The 21,296-nt window shown below is 49.1% G+C and overlaps 2 protein-coding genes across 4 annotated transcripts in view; one reads left to right on the forward strand and one right to left on the reverse strand.

Annotated features, from left to right (window-relative positions):
- The window catches only part of MYH7B (myosin heavy chain 7B), a 39,975-nt gene extending 21,524 nt beyond the window's left edge, over positions 1 to 18,451 (reverse strand). Inside the window, exons 1-5 of the mRNA XM_081256774.1 lie at positions 18,369 to 18,451; positions 3,344 to 3,491; positions 2,069 to 2,224; positions 692 to 798; positions 384 to 527 (exon numbers count right to left, since the gene is read on the reverse strand). Coding sequence (XP_081112900.1) covers positions 384 to 527; positions 692 to 798; positions 2,069 to 2,159 — 342 coding nt within the window. The 5' untranslated portion in view covers positions 2,160 to 2,224; positions 3,344 to 3,491; positions 18,369 to 18,451. The remainder of the gene's footprint in view (positions 1 to 383; positions 528 to 691; positions 799 to 2,068; positions 2,225 to 3,343; positions 3,492 to 18,368) is intronic.
- A 1,614-nt stretch (positions 18,452 to 20,065) lies between these two features.
- The window catches only part of GSS (glutathione synthetase), a 34,095-nt gene continuing 32,864 nt past the window's right edge, over positions 20,066 to 21,296 (forward strand). Inside the window, exon 1 of one of the 3 annotated variants that reach the window (XM_081255601.1) lies at positions 20,066 to 20,134. The gene's annotated coding sequence lies outside the window, so the exon portion shown is untranslated. Of the gene's footprint in view, positions 20,169 to 20,234; positions 20,371 to 21,296 lie in introns of those variants that run through there. The other 2 variants (XM_081255602.1, XM_081255603.1) reach the window with 2 other exon arrangements.

Below are 21,296 nucleotides of genomic sequence, written 5' to 3' on the forward strand. Positions count from 1 at the left end.
GCTTAAGGTGCGATGCCACACCCTCTGTGGCCGCCCTAGCCCCGCCCTAGCTCTTACTCCTGCCCACGGCCCGCGGCCCCTTCACAGCCCCGTTGCCCAGCCTCTGTGCTGCTGCAGCTCCGCCCCTACACTGCCGTAGCCAAACCTCCAGCCCTACCTCGAGCCCCGCCCCAGCCAGTGGCCCCGCCTCCACAGGCCCATGACATCACCCTACCCTGCCTCTAGCCCCGCCCCCCACTGCACACATCCCCGCCCCTTCCCCCCCGTTTTGTGCCCACCAAGCTGTGCCTCTTGCCCTAGCCCCGCCCCTGCTACTATGGCCCCGCCCCCACCACACGCACAGCCCCATCCCACCCGTGGCCCCTCCCCGGCCCATGGCTCACATAGATCATCCAGTGAGCATAACGCTGGCGCAGGTTGTGCAGTACGGATGCCTCGTTGAGGTGCGTCATCATGGCCATGTCCTCCAGCAAGTCGAAGCGGGGCGGGTTCATGGGCTGCAGTTCAGCTTCACGAACCGTCAGCACCTGCCAGGAAGGCCGTATGGTGGGGTGACAGGTGGGCAGGAACAAACTGACCTCAGCCTCTCACTCCTGTACGCTCCCAAACCCCCTTTCACCCAGAGCACACTGGACAGGAGCTACACCTGGGAAGGTGGAGGAGCTAATTCCGGGAAAAGGGGGAGCCAAACCTTCTGGTCTTTGGTCTCCACGTTGACTCTGCCCCCAGTAGCCTCGGATTTGACCTCAGCCTCCACGTAAGCATCCTGTTCATCAGGTACCCAGACCCGCTTCTTCCCTGGGTTTTGGGGAGAGCATGGGGGTTTTGAGAAAGGCTGACGCACATCCAGGGGTTGGGGACCCATCTGGGGTTCCCAAATTGTGTCTGCAGAGCTGTGCCCCTCCTAGGAGCCCCTCTGTCAGGATGCAGGAATACCCAGAAAAGATCCTTCCAAACAGAGACTCCTGGAAGGGCAGAGCTGGGAGGGTCCCTAGAGATCTCCTCAAAGGATTCCCTGACTGAGGTTACAGTCCTTCACAGCCCTGGATTACACACTTGGGTTCAGATTCCTGCTTCTGTTGTATTTGCCCTGTGACCTCAGGAGAATCCCTCATTCTCTATTGGGCCTGTCCCTCAAAGGTAAAACATTATGGGCATGTCCTCAGTTCCCATAAGGAGCAGCCCTCAATATCAGGCACTTAATTCTCAGTGGGTTCTGCCTCCCCCATTTCACTGAAGACTCAAACCTGGGTCTTGTAAGTCTGTGTTATGCTCCTTCCTGCCTGGCCAGCTGGCCCCAGAGCTCCAGGGAGCCCATATTTCATGGTAGTTAAAGGCACAGACTCAGGTATCCTGCCACTTACTAGTCAAGTGCCTTAGTCAGGACCAGCTCCATAACTTGCAGGCCCCAGTGTTAAAATGCAGATCCTCTTGTTAAGAAATTATTTACAGTTTCGAGATGGTGATAGCAGAGTGTTAAATCAAGCATGAGGCTCCTCTGAGGGTGGTGCCCTCTGTGGCTGCAGAGGTTGCACACCCACGAAGCTGGCCCTGGCCCTGGTCTCCATCTCCCCAGGTTGTTGATATGATGCATGGAAAGTCATCTGCTCTGGGCCTGGCACACAATAAGCACTTGATACACATTGCCTATTGTTATTATTGTCCTATGAGCAAACCGGGTCATAAATAGTAGCCTTTATTCCTGTCCCTGATAAACAGAGGCTTTGGCTCTATGGAAAGCACTAAAAATAACTCCAGCACAGGTTTTATGGACATGTGGAGGCAGCCTGCACACATACCAATCACTCTCATCTCAGAAGCTTCAGGCTCCAGCCACAGATGGCAGCCCCAGGAGGCGGGTGATACGGTCCCATTTTACAGAGGAGCAAACCGAGGCTTGCTCACAGACATACAGTGATATACACAGGCTCCCTGGGATTTAATCATCAGGGCTAAAGCTGTCAGGCCAGAGTGCTCCTTCAGACCCGAGCTGAGTCCCCCCACCCCACTCCTGGTCTGAGTCCATAAGGGCTTCTCTGTAGCTGTGCCCCACTCTGCCCTCACTTACCATCCCACAGGACAGGGTACACCTTCATCTGCTCCTGGTAGCCCTGGCGGAGGTAGCGGGCAGACTCCCCAAGTTCACTCACATCCATCATGGTAGTGGCACTGAGAGGTGGAGGATGAGATCTTAGAGGTTCAAGGCAGTCCAAGGCAGCAGGCACTGGAAGATGGCAGTGACAGGGGAACTGAGGGACCAGGGGCCCCAAACTGGGGCATGATCGAACAACCCACAAGACCTAACAGTAGGTGATTCCGTGGGGCTCCCCACTTCAGCCTCCCTGGTGAGCCCCCAACACACACACACACACACACACACACACACACTCACTCTCTCTCTCTCTCTCTCTCTCTCTCTCTCTCTCTCTCTCTCTCTCTCAAACACCAGAGCATCCTCTCCCACAGAAATGGAGAGACTTGTGCCAGCCCACAGACACCCTCACCCATCAGCCTGTCTGCCCTCCCTTGGGCTCCAACTCCAGCCCTGATCACCCACCTCAGCACCACGGTGAGGGCTGGGAGCTGGGCTACCCCTTTTATTGCCGCTGTCAAGGTCAGCGGAGGAGAGCTATGTCAGCAATCTCCACGTGTCACAGCCCCCCCGGCCTGGCCACAGGACACAAAAGGCAAATTCCCTTTTATCTCCACCAGCACGGCCCCTGGGCTATTTTTACCTCCCATTGTCGGGGATCACAAAGGCAGATAGAGACACTCCACTCAGAGGTTGAGATTCAGACCGACAGGGGCAGGGACAAGGCAGTGAGAGATTTGGGAAGACTGAGGTGCTGGGAGAGAGAAACTGAGTCACAGGGAGTCTGATACACCCAGAAAAAGGTCCACACCCCCAGAAGTGGAGAGCAAGGAGACTCAGGCAGGGCGACCACAAAATGCCCTCTGGGACTATTTGGTCCAACCCTCTTTACACATCCAGAGAAACTGAGGCCCAGGGAAAGGAAAGCGCTAGTCAAACCTCACAGATAAACAGTGGCAGAGACCGAGTCAAAAAGAGAAGCAGAGACACTAAGGCATCCCTCTTCAAGCGCCTGGATACTGTCTCTTCCCCACTCCCCCTCACCTCTATCCCCAGTTCTCTGAGGTCCCCTGGGGAAATTACACAAGAAGAAAACCAGACCTAGGACCATAAAGGCATAAAGGAATAATTTGGCTGAAGAGGAAGCAAATTGAGGAAATTTAGACCAATCAGGAGCCCCCTTCATAATGACATTTAAGATTCACAGGAAGCCAAGTTCCCACTCTTAGCCCCCTCCTGCACCCTACTCACATCAGGGGTTCGGGGTACTGGCACTCAATCTGCCTTCAGAATGTGTCAGGGCACTTCCAGGCTCTCCTTTTCTGTCACCCCATTCAGGCCCTGGTGATGCCACAGAATCTTGGAGTCAGAAGATCAGAGGATCCTGGAACCTTTGACACTAAATACAAAGAGATCCAGAACCAGGATTCCAGCCAGACATTAGGCTGAGCTCACAAAGAGAAATCTTCTGCACCAACGGGCTACCAATTCCAAAGAGACAGACATATCTATATTCTATAGGAATAATTTCAAAGATACATTATCAACCATAAATAGTTCAAAACAGGCAAAACTAACGAATGATGATAAAGAGTGGTCCTTTGAGGGAAAGTATCAACGAGAGGAGGCACAAGAGAAGCTTCTGGAATGCAGGAAACACTTCATGTACTGAGCTGGGCTGTGGTTACACAGGTGTGTTCACTTCGTAAAACTAATCGCGCTATACGCTTAAGATGTATGCACTTCACGGTACGTACGTTACATGAAAACCTTGTTAAAAATGCATGACCGGGCTTCCCTGGTGGCGCAGTGGTTGAGAGTCCGCCTGCCGATGCAGGGGACACGGGTTCGTGCCCTGGTCCGGGAAGATCCCACATGCCGCGGAGCAGCTGGGCCCGTGAGCCATGGCTGCTGAGCCTGAGCATCCGGAGCCTGTGCTCCGCAACGGGAGAGGCCACAACAGTGAGAGGCCCGCGTACCGCAAAAAAAAAAAAAAAAAAAAAAAAAAAAAAAAAGCATGACCAAATTTGGCAATATCTATCAAAATTACAAATGCCCAGAACCTTTTAGTAATTAATCCTACAGATATTTCCCCATGTTACAAAATGATACATGTCTCCTTTGGGTGGACACTTAGATTGTTCTCTTTTTGCCATTACAATCAGGGCTGCGGTGAATATTCCTGTACAGTCTGATGAATTTTCACAACGTAAACACACTCTGTTCAAGAACCCCAAATTACCAGCATCCCCATCAATCCTCTTTCAGTTATCACTCCCTCACCTACTATCCTGACTTCTAATATCACAGATTGTTTTGAAATTTATATGAATGGAGTCCTACATTATGTATTCCTTTCTTTTTTCTCTCCACATCATATTTGTGATAACATCATTCTGTTTTAATTCTCCTCATAGAACTTAGATTGTTTCTTCCCTGCCTCCGCCTCCCACCCACACCCACACCCAGTAAAGGGCAGGAGCTTGGTCTAGGCCCCCAGCACCTTGCAGAGTAGCTACACATAGTAGAAAGTCAATAAATATCTATGAAGTAAGAGAATGAAGCAAACTTGATTGATAGTTTAGATTACAGAGTTTTAATATCCATATGGGGTCAGAGGCTAAGGAGCTGGGCTTGAGCAATTTATAGAAGGCCCAGAGGGTAGGGAAAACTCTGCTCCTGTTCAAAGATGCTCAAAAAGCAGGGCTTTGTGCCTAAGCCCCAAGCAATAGAGCTGGCCTGGAGAATCAGAATCTCTAACAAGCCTAGCCTATACCAAATATAATGTGGGTCTGAATTCTAGAATTACTTGCTCAGTGTAGAAACCTGGGGCTGAAAAACCAACCCAAAGAGGTGGGTCTAGAACTGCCCTGTAAGTTCGCTTCTGCTACACCGGACACACCTTCCTGCTGAGATGAGTTCACAGACAAACATGACAAAGCAGTGAGGAAACCCAAGGTGCACCTGAGAGATGCAACAAATGCTACAATCTGCAAGGACTTAAGGTACCAACTTTAAACACCTGAAGAGCCATGCTGGAACAGAGGGAGCCTGTGTGATTTGTGTGGCCCCCCACAACAGTGCAGTTACAAGGAAGCAGAGTTTGAAGATACACACAAAAAATGACTTTTTCACACTTGGAGCCAATCAGCAATGGAAGAGGCTGCCTTGGAAGAAAGTGAGCCTGCCAAAAGCAAGGAAGAATCAAGTAGAGGCTGCACAGGGCTTGAGGCTTTGGACTGGATGACCTCTGAGGTCTACTCCAACCTCAGGACTCCAGGAGTCCAGGATTTTAGACCCTCTGGAAGCTTTGTTTCTTAACGACCACCCTCTCAACCCAACAAACCCACCCACTGCGTAGCCAGTATAGACAGCCCAAAGTCTTTCTTCCTGCCTTCTCTTCCCAATGTTATAAGTACAGAGACAAGACATATATGCACCTCAGTTTTAGAATGCTGGGGTGTTAGAACCCAGGGTCATTAGAACTCTGAAGTGCTAGAATCCTGGTGCAAAAGACTTGAAGCACATATGACAAAAGGTACAATGGTTTGTTATTATTTGTACTTCCCTGTATCTTTTACATTTTTCCCTCCTTTGGGTTTTTTGGTTTGTTGTTGTTTTATTTTTTATTTTTAAAGATTTTTTTGATGTGGACCATTTTTAGAGTCTTCTATTGAATTTGTTACAATATTGCTTCGTTTGATGTCTTGGTTTTTTATCTGCAAGGCGTGTGGGATCTTAGCTCCCTGACCAGGGATCGAACCCACACCCCCTGCATTGGAAGGCAAAGTCTTAACCACTGGACCGCCAGGGAAGTCCCCTGTTGTTTTTTTAAATTAAAGACTCCTAGCGCATTAGGAATCAGGAGCATCAGGGCTGGAGGGCTGGAAGGGAAATCAGCTTAGCTAAGGACACCAAGACCCTGATGGGGACAGAGGGGAGCCCAGGCCAGACTCCAGGATCCCACTCCGAAGGCAAGCTCTCTACCCCTGCACGTGAAAACTGGGAAAGGAGAAAGCAACTTCAGGCAGGACCAGCATGAGGGCAGCTGGGTCACCTGCAGCCTGGCCAGCAGTGTGTCCACCCTCCTGGGCTAGAGGGACTCTCCCTGGAAATCACTCAAAGAAACACCATCTTCAAGGGACTTAGGGTACTGATAGCCCCAGAAAAGGCTGTCGGGGAGGGCTGGACCTCAGGCTTTCTAGTCTGTGTCTCCAGGCCCCCAGACCCAGGTGGCCCTGAATAGGTCTATGACTGCCCTCAAAAACTCATATGCTGTCCACCAGCCCCCACTTACACCAGGGAACCTTGGGCCTGGCTAGGAAGAGAGTTGGAGGGAAGAAGCAGGAGTCAGGGAAGAGAGTAAAGTGGCCAAAGATAGAGATTGGAAGTCTTAGTATGTAGGGGGCTAGAGCCAAGCTGGGCACCAGGGTCTAGGTGTCCCCACTTCCTCTCCACCAAAGACCTCAGATCAGCAGTTGCCAAGAGTCCTGGAACCCACAGCTTAGTAGCAGCCAGACTGATGAGGCAAAGCCCGGAAGGGGCATAGTACCTGTGGCGTCTCCTCTTCCAGCCCAAAATGCCAGTAGAGGAGCTGAGTATTGGAGAAAGCAAGGGCAGGCAGGTAGGCAGAGAGGACGTAACTTGGGAGCCACCCCAGCCCCAAATATATCTGCCAGCAATGCACCCCAGTGCCTGGAAGTCCTTCTTTGGATAAAGACATTGAAGGACTCTGTGAAGGAGGGAGGGACACATGAATTCAATTCAAGATGCATCTGACAGCTTCTCTTATGTGTCCAGGATGGGAACACAGCACTCACTGTCCAGGAAAAAAAAGTGATGCTCAAGGAGGAGGTCAGAACGGAGGAGTTTGAAGGATAAAAGACTGTGGCACGTGCTATGAAGGCACCACGCAAAGTAGTGCTGTGGAGGGTAACGGGGGTGTAACTCTCTTCAGGTTAGTCAGAGAGGGCCTCTCTGAGGAGGTGACATTTAAGGCAAGACCTGAAGGATAAGACGGAGCCGGTTAGGTGAAGAGCTGGGGGAAGGATATTCCAGGATATTCCAGGAGGAACAGTAAATACAAAAGCCGAAGCATAGCTTGGTGTGGCTGAGGCCCTGTCACAGTGCTAGTGCCACTGGGATAGGAAGGTGGGGAAGGTTTTGCAAGGTGGGGTTAGACAGGTAGGCAGGGGCTGGGTCACCGGGACTCTTGGAGGACTTTATTCCAAGGGCAAAGGGGAGCTGTTAGGGCAGGAGAATAAGTGGTGAAGGTTATTAATGATCACTCTGGCTGCCATACAGAGAATGGACTGGAAGGAGTAGGAGATGCCACAGGCAGACCAGTGAGCAGGCTGTGGCCGTCCAGGGAGAGGCACTGAAGGTAGAGGACAGGAGACGGAGAGCACGAACCTGAACTCCAAGCCCAGAGCAGCCACACGGGCATAAAGGGAGGTGAGGCTGGACGGAGCAGTTGGGACTGGAGTGTGAAGGGCTTCAAAAGCCAGATTAGGATTTGGTTCTTTATCCTGCAGGAGTTGGGGAGCCATCAAAGGCATTTTTTTTTTTTTTTCATCAAAGAGCTCGGAGCAAGAGCATTTGACAGTGTGTTCAGATTTATGTGTTCACAAGAGCCCCATGACAGCTGGTGTGGAGGATGGACTGCAGGGGCGAGACCGGGGCAGGAAGACTTAGGAGGCGGCTGCCATAAGGGTCTAAATTCGAGGTGGTGAGGCCCAAAGAGGGGCCTCCACCCTGGCACCCCCGGGGGGGGGGTGCCCCTGCTCATCCAAGGCTTGTCCCCCTCCTGGGGCCGTGGGCAGCTGCAGAGGGCCCGAGTGGGCCCCGGCTCTGATGCTTCTAGCAGAAAATAGGATGAGGGCAGCCAAAAGGCATCAGGGCTGTTTATCCGGTGGAGAGACGCCTCAGCATGGATTTATGGCTGAAAGGTTACTGGGGGGAGGGGATGGGGGGACCAGCTGTCCCCCATCCTCACAAAGGGCAAACAAAGGAGGGGACTATGGCCTCCACTGCAGCAAGAGGGAGAGAGGTTAGACACATGAGGAATATGTCCTGACAGGCATCAGAGGATGAAAGGGCCCTTCAGGGATCATGCAAACCAACTCTCTCATTGGGCAGCTGGGGAAACGGAGGCACAGAGGAAGAAGCAGGTCCATGCCCCAGGTCACATACCGAATTAAAGCTACGACTAGACACAGCAGCACAACGTCTTCCTTTCAAAGATCTCAGGGGTCTCCCAGAGCGCTCCCCAAAGCATGTTCCTTCAACTGCCTCGGAAGAATCTGGAGTGTGGCTCTCCCAGAGAGAAGTGTGCTTGTGTAGCCCTCCCAGAGCCCCAACCAGTCTCTGGGTTTATGGCGTTTGGTGCGAGCCTCCTGTATCTCTCAAGGGTCTTGGTCTTTCTGTGTTACCCTGTCTCTCTCTGCCCTCTGAGACTCTATTTCTTTGTCTTGGCCTCTGACTCAGTCTCTGTAGAGCTGAGCTAGGCTGGACCAATCTCCCACTCCCAGGGGGCCCTCACTGGTAAAGTACCCCCACGTAGACAACGCTTGGGCCCAGTGCCCAGGCTGGAACAGGTGACAGCAGCTGTGGATCTATCTATAGCTCCCTTGCCCTTCAATTGTTCCCAACATCAAACAATGGTTGGGCCCTGGATTAGAGGCACCCCCCAGCAGCCCTGCTGAAATGGATCCCGGGGGCAGGGGATGAGGCTTACGAGGGCCACACTGTGATCTCTCGTGTCTACTTCTGTCTGGATCTCCATGTTCCTACCTATAGCTCTGGGCTCTAAGGCCTTCCAGCTCAGAGGCTGAGTGAGTAAAGGACCGGTGGATAAGGGACAGGGTGTGTGTGAACAGCAGACGGTATACAGGCATGTGAGTGACACGTGGGTTTCCCTCCTCCTACCTTGGTTGACAGACACTCATGGGCACTGGGATGCCAGTTCCATGAGGGCAGAGACCTAGTCTTTTATTCTTTGCTGCAGACCAGCCTGAGCCTGGCCATGGCACGTGTTCAATATATAGTACATCTCTGACCTTGGCCTTTAGGAAGAGCAAGGGTGTGCTGCGTAGTGACATGACATAAGTGTGAGCAGCAGTACGGAGCAGTGATGAAGAATACCTTACCTAACGTCAGATTGCCTGGGACTGAATCCTGGCTCTGCCAAATGCCAGCCATGAAATTGTGGAAAATCACTTAACCTCTTAACAATGGAGATTTGTACAAAGTACCCACCACATAGGATTTGGATGAGCAATATATGGGTTAAAACATCCCAAGTGCTTAGAACAGTGCCTGGCACATAGCGGAGACTCATGATGTAACGTGGGTTTCCCTCATATTATATTGTTATTTACATTATTGTTGTTATTTTAAAGATATCTCATTAGGGGCTTCCGTGGTGGCGCAGTGGTTGAGAATCCGCCTGCCAATGCAGGGGACACGGGTTCGAGCCCTGGTCTGGGAAGATCCCACATGCCGCGGAGCAACTAGGCCCGTGAGCCACAACTACTGAGCCTGCGCATCTGGAGCCTGTGCTCCGCAACAAGAGAGGCCGACATAGTGAGCGGTCCGTGAACCGCGATGAAGAGTGGCCCCCGCTTGCCACAACTAGAGAAAGCCCTTGCACAGAAATGAAGACGTGACACAGCAAAAATAAATAAATTAATTAATAAACTCCTACCCCCAACATCTAAAAAAAAAAAAAAAAGATATCTCATTAAACAAAAAAAGGGAGGAGCAGAGAGGAATAGGTGGCTGGAGGCTAGGAAAGGGACAGACTGATATTTTTTCCTTGTGTATCCTTCTATACCTTTGAATTTTGAATCATGTCTGTGTATTACCTATTTCTTAAGTGTTTGCTCAATGAATAAAGGTCGCTTCCAACATATCGACCCTTGAAAAAGCAAGCCCCTACTCTGTGCCAGAGGGGAGGGCCTGGAGGAGGGCGGGTCCTCAGGGTGTGGGCTCAGTGCCCTCAGCCCTGGGTCTGAGTCCCTGGGACACCCTCTGTCCTCCAACCCAAAGGTGGACAAGATGGATCCATGCGAAATCATCCCAGAGCAAACTGTAAGCCAGAAGGAAGGCTTCCCAGTTTCTAGGCCAAGCAGCAGGGGTGGAAGGGGCAGTGGAAAAAGGCTCCTGCCCTCTTCCCTGGCCCCAGCCCCCAACTCTTCAGCCCAAGCTATTCTTAGAACCCAGATAATGCCAGCAGTTGCTGCTGCTCATATCAGCTTCCAGAGCCACCCGGTCCTGAGAGGCCCAGTGCTGCCCCCACCCCCAGAACGCTGGCCTCTCTGCAAGGTATGGGCGTCCTGCTCACTCTATCCACCGTATCCCGCAGGCCACTGCAGGTAGGTAAGAGGACTGGGTGGTGGGCCCCTCCAAGACTTCCCTTGCCAGGCAGCCAAGTGGAAATAGGAAGAGCTAAAGGACACCCTAGGGCATGGGCTGACCCCTGGAGGTCACCATCCAGATAGGCTGACCCGACCTCAGCCTCCAACTATGCTCAGAATATGAATGAAAGGGCTGGGGGCTCCGGACATGGGTTAGCCTGGGGAGCTGGGGGGGTGGGGAGAGTGGAAACAGCAGCAGAGGGAAAGCCTGGGAGGGTCAGTGTATAGGGGAGGGAGGACGCTAAAAAAAAAGGAGGAAGAGATGGCAGAAGAGGGTCTGATAGCTCTGGCTCCAGAGTCAGACTGCCCAGCTCTGCCCCTTATTTGCTATGTGACCTTGACCTTTTCCTGTTGGAGCTTCAATTTCCATCATAAAATGAGCATAACCTTATTCCATTGGGTTGTTAAGCAGAGTCAAGAGCTTAGCCTGTGCCTGATATATACAAGCCCTATGTAAATGTCTAACGACATTATCGTTGACTCTGAGCAGGCAATGGTTCTTTTTTAGCTTTGCACCTGCAGGGACTAGGCTGGGCACATGTTAGGACTGCCTCTTTGAGTCCTTGCGCTGCCATTTACAAGCTAAGTGACCGTGAGCTAGTTACTTAACCTCTCTGAGCCTTGGGTCCTTCGTTGCAAAATGGATATACGAAGAGTACCTGCCTTATAATGTTGCTGAGAGATATAAATGAACCAGAGTGCTTAGCCCACAGTAAGAGATCAACAGTGTGAACACGCCAGCCCTGTGGTGATGTGTATGTTGGGGTAGTCTGGCGGGGAGGCCTTGGGTCTGCCACTCTGGGGATGGAATTTGAGGTAGTGCCCAGGGCAGCCAACATTCTGGAAGAGACATCCTTGTGGGCATACCACGTGGGAGGAAAGTCCCAGGGTCTTATAAGACCACAGCCACCCCACTGCCAAAATCCTGTGCCAAAGCCTTGGCCCTGCCTCGGGTCTCAGGATCAAGACAGGCTTGTCCCAGCCTATGTCAGCTTCCCGTTTTGTTGAGTTCAACAAACACTCTCTGATGCCACCCAGATTGGGACTGGTTGTAGGCTTGCTCCTAAGGAGGAGTCTGTCTGGTAGAGTGGAGACTGGGGGAAGAACTCTCAGAAGACCAATCAGAGGTAGAGTGGGACGGTGGGGTGAGGTTGTGTCTCTGCCCTTGTGATCATGGTCAGTCAGCTTGGTAGGTGAAGGGCAGAGAGAGGCTCAATGAGTTGGGATTGGAAACCAACCCAAATGGTCTACCCTGGGTATCGTGAGGTGTGCAGGGTGACCCTGCGCTCTCCCACATCTCAGGGTATACTGCAAACCTCTCTGCGAATCTGCACGTTGCTAACTTAAGGGTGAGAGGTCTCCTTGAGCACAGCCCTCAGTGTTTTTTTTTTAATGGGTTGAAAATGTTGTTATTACAAATATCTCTATTTTCCTAACTAATTCTTTGGGCCTTAAATGTCATTTTCCAATTGAAATTTTTGAGATAATTTTTGAGATACAATAATTTATAAGAAATAATCCAGGACTTCCCTGGTGGCATAGTGGTTAAGAATCCACCTGCCAATGCAGGGGACACGGGTTCGAGCCCTGGTCCAGGAAGATCCCACATGCTGCGGAGCCACAAAGGCCATGCACCACAACTACTGAGCCTGTGCTCTAGAGCCTGCGAGTCACAGCTACTGAGCCCACGCGCCACAACTACTGAAGCCCGTGCGCCTACAGCCCGTGCTCCGCAACAAGAGAAGCCACCGCAATGAGAAGCCCACGCACCACAACAGAAGAGTAGCCTCCGCTCGCCTTAGCTAGAGAAAGCCTGTGCACAGCAATGAAGACCCAATGCAGTGAAAAATAACTAAATAAAATAAATGTATAACAACAACAAAAGAAAGTGTAAACTGGAATCACCCTATATTAAAAAAAAAAAAAAAAAAGAACCATCTTCCCCAGGGGCCTCTCACTCTGCTCCCTGCTGCCTTCTCCAAGCCAGGCCCAGTAGATATTGTGACTTGTGTTTCTCACCTACCCAAGCCTGGGCAAGCTTCTCCTTTCTTTGCTGTCCTGGGTTTAGCTGAGCCAGGCTAACAATACAGCACAGTGCTTAAGAGTTCTGGAGTCAGACTGCCTGGGTACAAACCTTCAGTTACTCTGTCCCTTTGATTCTCTGTTCCTCATCTATAAAGCGGGAATAATAACAGCACCTACTCCACAGGGAATTAAATAACACCTATAAAAAGAAAAAGGTACAATGCCTTGCATATGTGTTCAATACACAATCCTTACTATTATTTTTCTTATTATCATCATCATCATCCCCAAACTCAGGGAAATACAGGGACTTCCCTGGCGGTCCAGTGGTTGAGATTCTGAGCTTCCACTGCAGGGGGCACACGTCCGATCCCTGGTCAGGGAACAAAGAGCCCGCATGCCGTGAGGTGCAGCCAAAAAATAATAAAAATTAAAAACAAACAAAACAAAACAAAAAACCAAGGGAAATACATACCACCAATACAGAGACCATGAGAAGGTCCTCAAGAAAGGGTGATTCCTAAGACCATGGGACCCCATTCTCATCATTACACGATTCCCTTCTGGCTTCTCTCTAGCTCCCTCCCTTCTTGGTGAAAGTGTGGGGAGATGGAAGGGCAAGACTATAGCCTCTGCCTGGGGTAAGGCTCCCATTGCTGGTTTCAAGGTGACAACTGCCTTTCCCCATATATATAGAGTTGTTGGTCTCACCTAGTACTTCCCAGCTCCAGGGTCTCCCTACAACAGCTGGCAGTCTAGGCCCAGAGCCCTGCCATCCTCTAGCCACAGGAAGAATAGAGGGTCATCTCCTCATCAAAGAGCTGAATCCATTCTACTTTCATGCCATCCATCCAACCATGCAAATATTTACTGAAAAATAAACTTTGCTATTAATCTGGGAAATCCTAATGAGATATCATTTCACATCCACTAGCCTGGCAAAATCAAAAAAGCTCAACAACACTGAGTCTTGGTGAGGATGCCAAATAAGGGCAATTCTAATACATTCCTGGCAGGAGTGCAAATATGTAAAACCACTTATGAGAGTAATTTTGTATTATCTAGTAAATCTGAATATGCCCATGACCTTCAACATATTGCACAAGGAGGCACATATTAGACTGTTTACCCTTTGTAATAGCAAAATAGCGGAGACAACCCCAAAGGATCATTCACAGGAGAAAAGGTAAATGAAATGTGGTATTTTTATGCAATGAAACCTATAGAGCAGTGAAAACAAATGAACTAGTTACTCTTATCAACATGGATGAATCTCCCAACATAAGGCTGAATGAGAAAATCAAGCTGCACAAGAACACACGTTACCATTTAAAGTCCCCCAAACAGGAAAAACAGTATCATATTTTTTTTTAGAAACACACACCTAGTAAAAGGACTAAAAATGCATACGACCTACCTCACCCCATATACAAAAATTAATTAAAAATGAATCAAAGACCTAAATGTAACAGCAAAACCCATAAATCTCCCAGAAAAAGACAGGTGTGAGTCTTCATGATTTTGGATTAGGCAATGGTTTCATAGATATGACACTCTAAACATAAGCAACCTAAGAAAAAAATAGATGAATTAGATTACATCAAAATTAAAAACATTTGTGCTTCAAAGGACACTATCAAGGGGTGGGATAGGGAGGGTGGGAGGGAGACGCAAGAGAGAGGGGACATGGGCATGTATGTATACGTATAGCTGATTCACTTTGTTATACAGCAGCAACTAACACAACAATGTAAAGCAATTATACTCCAATAAAGATATTTTTAAAAACCCTGATTTCTTCAATACAAAGAGGCTGCATAAAATATATAGATATTCCCCCCCCCCAAAAAGACAACATCAAGAAACTGAAAAGAAAACCCACAGAATGGGAGAAAATATTTGCAAATCATATATCTGATAAAGGTCTGGTATCCAGAATATATAAAGAATTCTTAAAACTCAATAATATTTTTGCCCTTAAAATGGGTAAAAGGTTTTAATAGACATTTCCCCAAAGGATATATACAAATGGCCAATAAGCACACGAAAACACGCTCAATATCATTAGTCATTAGGGAAATGCAAATTGAAACCATAATGAGATACCACTTCACACACATTAGGATGGTCATAATCAAAGAGATAAGTGTTGGTGAAGATGTAAAAATTGAAACTCTCATACATTGCCGGTGGGAATGGAAAACAGTGCAGCCACTTTAGAAAACAGTCTGGCAGTTTCTCAAAAAGTTAAACATAGAGTTACCATATGACCCAGCAAGTCCACTTATATAACCAAGAGAATTGAAAACATATATCCACACAAAAACTTGTCCATAGCAGCATTATTTATAGCAAAAAGCAGAAACAACCCAAATGTCCACCAAGTGATGGATAAACAAAATGAGCTGTATTCACACAATGGAATACCATACCATAAAAAGGAATGAAATATTGATTCATACTACAACATGGATGAACCTTGAAAACATTATGGTAAGTGAAAGAAGCCAGACACAAAATACCACATACAGGATTCCATTTATAGTAAATGTCCAGAATAGGCAAATCCATAGAGACAGAAAGCAGATTAGTGATTGCTGGGGCTGGAGACAGGGAGGAATGGGGGAGTGACTGATAATGAGTATGGGGTTCCTTTTGGGGGTGAAAATGTTCTAGAATTAGATAGTGGTGATGGTTGCGCAATCCTGTGAACACACTAAAAGCCACTAAATTGTACACTTAAGCAGGTTGAATTTTATGATATATGAATAAAAAATGGCATAGAATAATAAACACCAAATTCAGGAGACTCTTAACTTCGCTAGGGGTTGGGGAGGTGCGGTTGTAGAGGGGCACACCGGGGGCCTTCAGCTATATTAGCAGTTTTTATTTCGCAAGCGGGGTGGTGGGTATATGGGTGTCTGTTATACTAACCTTTATACTTTTCTCAATGTTTTTATAATAAATAAAATTTAAAAGCATTTACTGAGTGTCAAGTAGGACCAGGCACTGGGCTACCTGGGTGGTATAATGGTGAGTAAAATTGGATCTCACCCTGCCCAAAAGGAAGTAGATAAAGATAAGTAGTGGGACTTCCCTGGTGGTCCAGTGGTTAAGAATCTGTCTTGAGGGTTTCCCTGGTGGCACAGTGGTTAAGAATCCGCCTGCCAATGCAGGGGACACGGGTTCGAGCCCTGGTCCGGGAGGATCCCACATGCTGCGGAGCAACCAAGCCCGTGAGCCACAACTACTGAGCCTGTGCTCTAGAGCCCGCGAGCCACAACTACTGAGCCCATGTGTCACAACTACTGAAGCCCATGTGCCTAGAGCCCGTGCTCCACAACAAGAGAAGACACCACAATGAGAAGCCCGTGCACCACAACGAAGACCCAACACAGCCAAAAATAAAAAAAATTTTAAAAAAAAGAATCTGTCTTGCAATGCAGGGGATGCCAGTTCGATCCCTGGTTAGGGAACTAAGATCCCACATGCCACAGAGCAACTAAGCCCTTGCACTGCAAATATGAGCCGACGTGCCACAACTACAGAGCCCATGCCCTCTGGAGCCCGCAAGCCACAACTAGAGAGCCCGTGCACCACAACTAGAGAGCCCACACGCTCTGGAGCTCCCAAGCCACAACTAGAAAGAAGCCCATGCACCACAATGAAGAGTCCGAGCGCCGCAATGAAAGATCCTGTGTGCTGCAACTAAGACCCAATGCAGCCAATAAATAAATAAACAAATAAATAAATAAATAAATAGGTTTTTTTTAAACCAATGGATAAGTAGTAAGCGGAAAAGAGGGGCTATAAGTAAGTCATCGCTCCTTTCTGGGTTCCTGTTTCCTCATGGATGAAATGAGAGCTGGACTAGAAGCTTGTTGATAGAAAGTCTCTGAGGATCCTGGGTGCTGAGGAATGTCTCCCCTTTATCAGCCCACAGCCTCAAGAATTCATCGTGCACGATGAGCACACAGGCCCTAGAGTCAGTGCTGGTGCCATCAATCACCCGAAGTGGGCCTAAGGCAAAGGCCAACTGAGTCTGTTTCTCCTCAGTAAAACAGAGACAGTAACTTCTCCCTCCCAGGCTTACTGGGGCGTGTAAATGAGATAACACATGTAAAGTGTCCGGGATAGGCCTGGCACACAGTAAATCCTCAACACATGGACGAGTCCTCTCTTTGATTCCAAAGGCATTTCCTGAGCAGCATGGCTCGGCCAGGCCTGTGGTAGGTAGGGGCTGGAAGACACAGGAATTCCACTCTGAACGGCCAAGAAGTGGCCCCAGCCAGGTGTGGAGACAGCCTCATAATTCCAGGCAGAGTGATGTCATTGCTAAAAAGAGAGCAGCCACGTGCACAAATGCAGACCTCCGTGCAATGCAGACCCTGGGACAACACAGATGTCCCAGTCAAGAGGCCCAGTCTAGGCTTGGCCAGAGGCCCTTACAGGGGGAAAGGCAACATACAAAGAGATTGGCCTCCACTCACACTGCAGTGCAGCCCTCCTTGCCTTTTTCTTAAACTAATTTAGACTCAAATGTTCCCACAAACCCAACAGAGTTTGCAATGGATTCAGAAGTCAGCTTTGGGAAGCCTGAGCTCGTGGCACATCCCAAGGTACGTGTGTAGGTGCACAATGGCTAAGAGTGTAAAGCTGCATGATCTTCGGCAAGTCAGGGCATTTCTTCAAGCCTCCAGTCCCCAGCTGTAACGTGGACATGATAACAGTACTCACCTCATAGGTCTGTGGTGAAAGTGAGATAACAACTGTAAAGCCAGCAGCCAAGTACCCGGCACTTAACGAGCAGATCAAATAAAGATTAGTTATTGTTAGAAAAAAACCGAAAAACAGATTCCATTTTGAAAGTGAGGGAAGTGGGATTCAGAGAGGTGAGAAGTCTTGCCCATAGTCACACTGATAGTTTGTGGAGTCAGAATTTGAACTCAGGTCGGAGACATCAAAGGCTCAAGACATCATACACTCGCCCTGCTCCAAAATCTTCAGCAGCTTCCCTGATGTCCACTAAAGGGAATCTATCCTTGCCATGGAGGGAGGAACCAGCAAAGGCTTGAGGTCAGAAAGACCTCGGGCAAGTTCCCTAATCCTGGGTTCCTTGATCTTGGATCCTGGAGTAGGCCTGAAGAGGTCTCTGAATTCCCCCACATGGTCTGCTAAAAGTTTGTGTCTAATGGAGATTCTCAAAGGAGCCTATGGCCTCAAAAGTAACAAACGACTGACTTGACCTCACTTCCCATGTTTTCTTATCACCCAATGGAGATACAGTACCCACCTGGAAAGGCTGTGAGGGGATCAAATGAGATAGTTTATGAGAAGCACCTGAAACATCCCAAGCTTTCACTTAATGTTGGTTTCCTTCCCTTCCTCCCTCCCCAGCTTATTTCCATCAGTCGGCAAATATTATTGAGTATCTACTATTCCAGGTGCTGGGGGTAAAGTGGTGACCAAGACAGATATTGCCCCTGTTTTCATGGAGCTCACATTCTAGTGGAGGGAAACACATAAAATTAATAATTTCACATACTAATAAGTGCTATGTAGAAAATACACAGGAAAATGTGATACAGGCTGATCAGGTGGGGATGTCATCTGAGAAGGAAACATCTGAATGACAAGAAGGAGCCACTTATGCCAAGATTTAGAGGAAAAGCATCTGGGCAGAGGGAGCAAGAAAGGCAAAGCCTTGCTGGAAACATCTTTGGCCAAGAGCCCCTCACTTCCAGTCCCACCACAAACTGGATCCCCTTGAACAAGTCACATAACTTCTGAGGCTCAACTGCCACATCTACAAAATGGGAATGAAAATAACTTACCTGCCACAATGTGAGAGGACACAACCAAAGGGGTGTTAAGGTCTGGGATCCTCCCCAAATCTCACAAATAGGCACATGATACACATCATCTTGGAAGAGGAGAACCTGCACAGAGAACCCTGGGTCATGATTTTTTATTTTTAATTTCATGCTGCCCTAGAAATAGCTTCCTTTGTTCCTTGTTAGCCCAGTGGGATCTTCACTGTGGCATGTGGGCTTCTTAGTTGTGGCATGTGGGCTTCTTAGTTGAGGCATGCATGCAGGAGGATCTAGTTCCCCGACCAGGGATCCAGCCCGGTTCGCCTGCATTGGCAGCATGCAGTCTTACCCACTGGACCACCAGGGAAGTCCCACATACTTTATTTAAGGAGTTGGAAACATCCTGTACCCTGGATTGGGCCGCTGATTTATAATCAGTCGGAGTTCTCTCTCCTAAATATCTCTTTAATCTGTCCCCTTCTCTCCATCTGCTCGGCCCCGCCTCATCATCTCACACCTTAACTACCTCTGAGATCTCTCTCTGGCCTTGGTCTCCCCACTTACAAACCATTTGCCATGCTATAACCAGCACCTAACACACCATGTCTCCCTCTTCCTTAATATCCTTAGACAACTCATTGGACAAATGTTAAACTTCTTAACCTAGCATCCAAGGCCCCCTCCCAAAGACTGAGCTCCTAAAAGCCTGCTCCAACCCCCAGACCCTCCTCAGTATCTACACCAAACTCCTCATTGTCTCTAAAACAAGACTAGCCACATTCAGAATTATTTGCCTTCGCTGTTTCTGCTCCTGCTACTTGGTACACTAGCCCCTTTCCTGCCTCTAACCTCCACCCCTACTTCCTTCACTGTTTACACATGCTTATCTGTCCTTCAAGACCCCAAAAGCCTTCCCTACTTCCCCAGAAAAACACTGTTTACCTGTCTACCTTTTTAATCAGATGTGAATGCCGGGGCTCTGTCTTATTCATGGTTAATTCCCCAGAGCCCAGACTGATAAATTCAGTTTAATTAAAATTCATATCAGGTGCTTCAGACTGAGAAGAATCCTATCAAAATCCAGAAAGAAGGAACACTTAAAGAACTGGGGAGCTGCCAAGGGGTGAGATGGAGGTAGGGATAAAAAAATCTGCATTAAAAAAAAATTGCACCAGATCCTGATGCAAGTGATATTGGACATTTTGTAAAACACTGGATCACCCTCAAACGTCCCTAACTTTAAAACTGCTGGAAAAATGAAATTACTTTCCTTTTGCCATTAAGTCTTTTCCTGCAGCTGTCCCAGGGTTGGAGAAATCGGGTGTTCCTTTCTGGGACCCAGCTGGGTTCCAACACTGGCTCAGCCTTTAACGTGTTATGGGACCCTGCGCTGGGCTCTGTCTCTGTCTCTGGGCCTCTGTTACCACACCCACTACCACCAACTGTGTGTCCCCAAGGTAGTGACTGTCCCATTCTGAGTATCAGTTTCCCCATCTTGCGTCGGAAGTCAGCAGTTCTGACGCCCTACGAGCTTTAGCTTTGCAAATCCGTAGCTCCCGGCTGACCCAACACGACTCGTCCCTTCCTTCCCAAGGTGCTGTTCCAAAGCTGCCCTCACACGGACCGCCCCCTGCCAGCCACCGTCCAGCTCCGGGGCTCTTTAAGCCCTGCCCGGGAAGGGGGGTGGGGCGCGCAAGCGCGTTGGATCACATAGAGGCCCCGCCCCCTGAAGCTCCGGTAAAGGCGCGAGGGCGCCTGAGTACGGAGAGCGGCAGGACGACGAACGAGTAGGTTGGGGCACAGCAACGGCGGCCGGCAAGGGTCAGTTTCTTCGGGAGGAAGGCCATGAGGGAGGGGTCTGTCAGAGATTGGAGCCCCGGAGACCAGGAGATGTCGCAGCTCATACCCATGGCAGGGACCTAGAAGCTGGTGTCCAGTGAGGGGGTGGGGCTGGTGCGTCTTGATTGCAGATTTCCTAGATCTCCTGACTCCACATTGTGCTGGTGTCGGGCACTCGGTGCCGGTGAGACTAGAGCCGGAGTTTGTTTTTTTTTAAACAACAAAATGGAAGCGATTAGAACCAAACTTTGCCTCTGGTGGGAGCGAGCGGGCTGTGAGGTGGGGCAGGCCTGGGCAGGAGACCGTGTTGTTGCCCCGGGCCTCACGCAGGCATTGGCCTCGCCCTTGGCTTTTAAGTCCGACCGGGGTTTTCTTGTGGGAGTGTTAAGGTTTTTGGTGATCTGGCTCCAGTATATCATTCTTTCATTTAACATTCATTGAATACAGTAGTAGGCGCTGGAGCTAGAGAAGTGATCAAGAAACACTATTCCCAATGATACAGGGAAAATTAATGGGCCGTAGAAGGAAGCCCTGGGCGGGGAACAGGGACGGCTTCTGAAACTAAGTCGTGAGCGGTGGGGATTGTCCCAAAGAGAGACGACAGCAAATGCCAAGGCCTGGAAGCGGGAGACTAGCTGGTGTGTCCTGAAGATACATCACTCCGAATCTGTTTCGTGCCTAGGGAAGAGATGGTGGTAGGCGGAACCACGCCTCCTAACGGTGAAGGTGGAGAGAAATCAAGGAATTCAGAGTACTGTATACTGAGATAGAATCCACAGGATTTGGGGAGAATGGGGTGTAGGAAAGACGTATGTACAAGGCTTGGGTGCCTGGGTCGGGTTCATCAAGAGTAGGAGCAGATTTATGGGGAGACAACACCACATTCTATTCTGGTTCTATGGAGACGCTCAGTAAGCAGTTGGATATTCTCCGTTGAAGGTCAGGAAAAGCACTGCAGTGAAGTTATAGATTCCAGTGTCATCAGCAAAACAGAAATAAAGCCACAAGAAGGATTGAGACTGTAGAATGAGAAAAACAAAGGGCCCAATTATCACTTCTCATAGTAATTATTTTTGTCTTATCTTTCTTTGCATCCTCAGTCAGGGTCCT

Source organism: Mesoplodon bidens (genome assembly GCF_964165515.1).
Source record: "Mesoplodon bidens genome assembly, chromosome: 15".
NCBI classification, from domain to species: Eukaryota; Metazoa; Chordata; class Mammalia; order Artiodactyla; family Ziphiidae; genus Mesoplodon; species Mesoplodon bidens.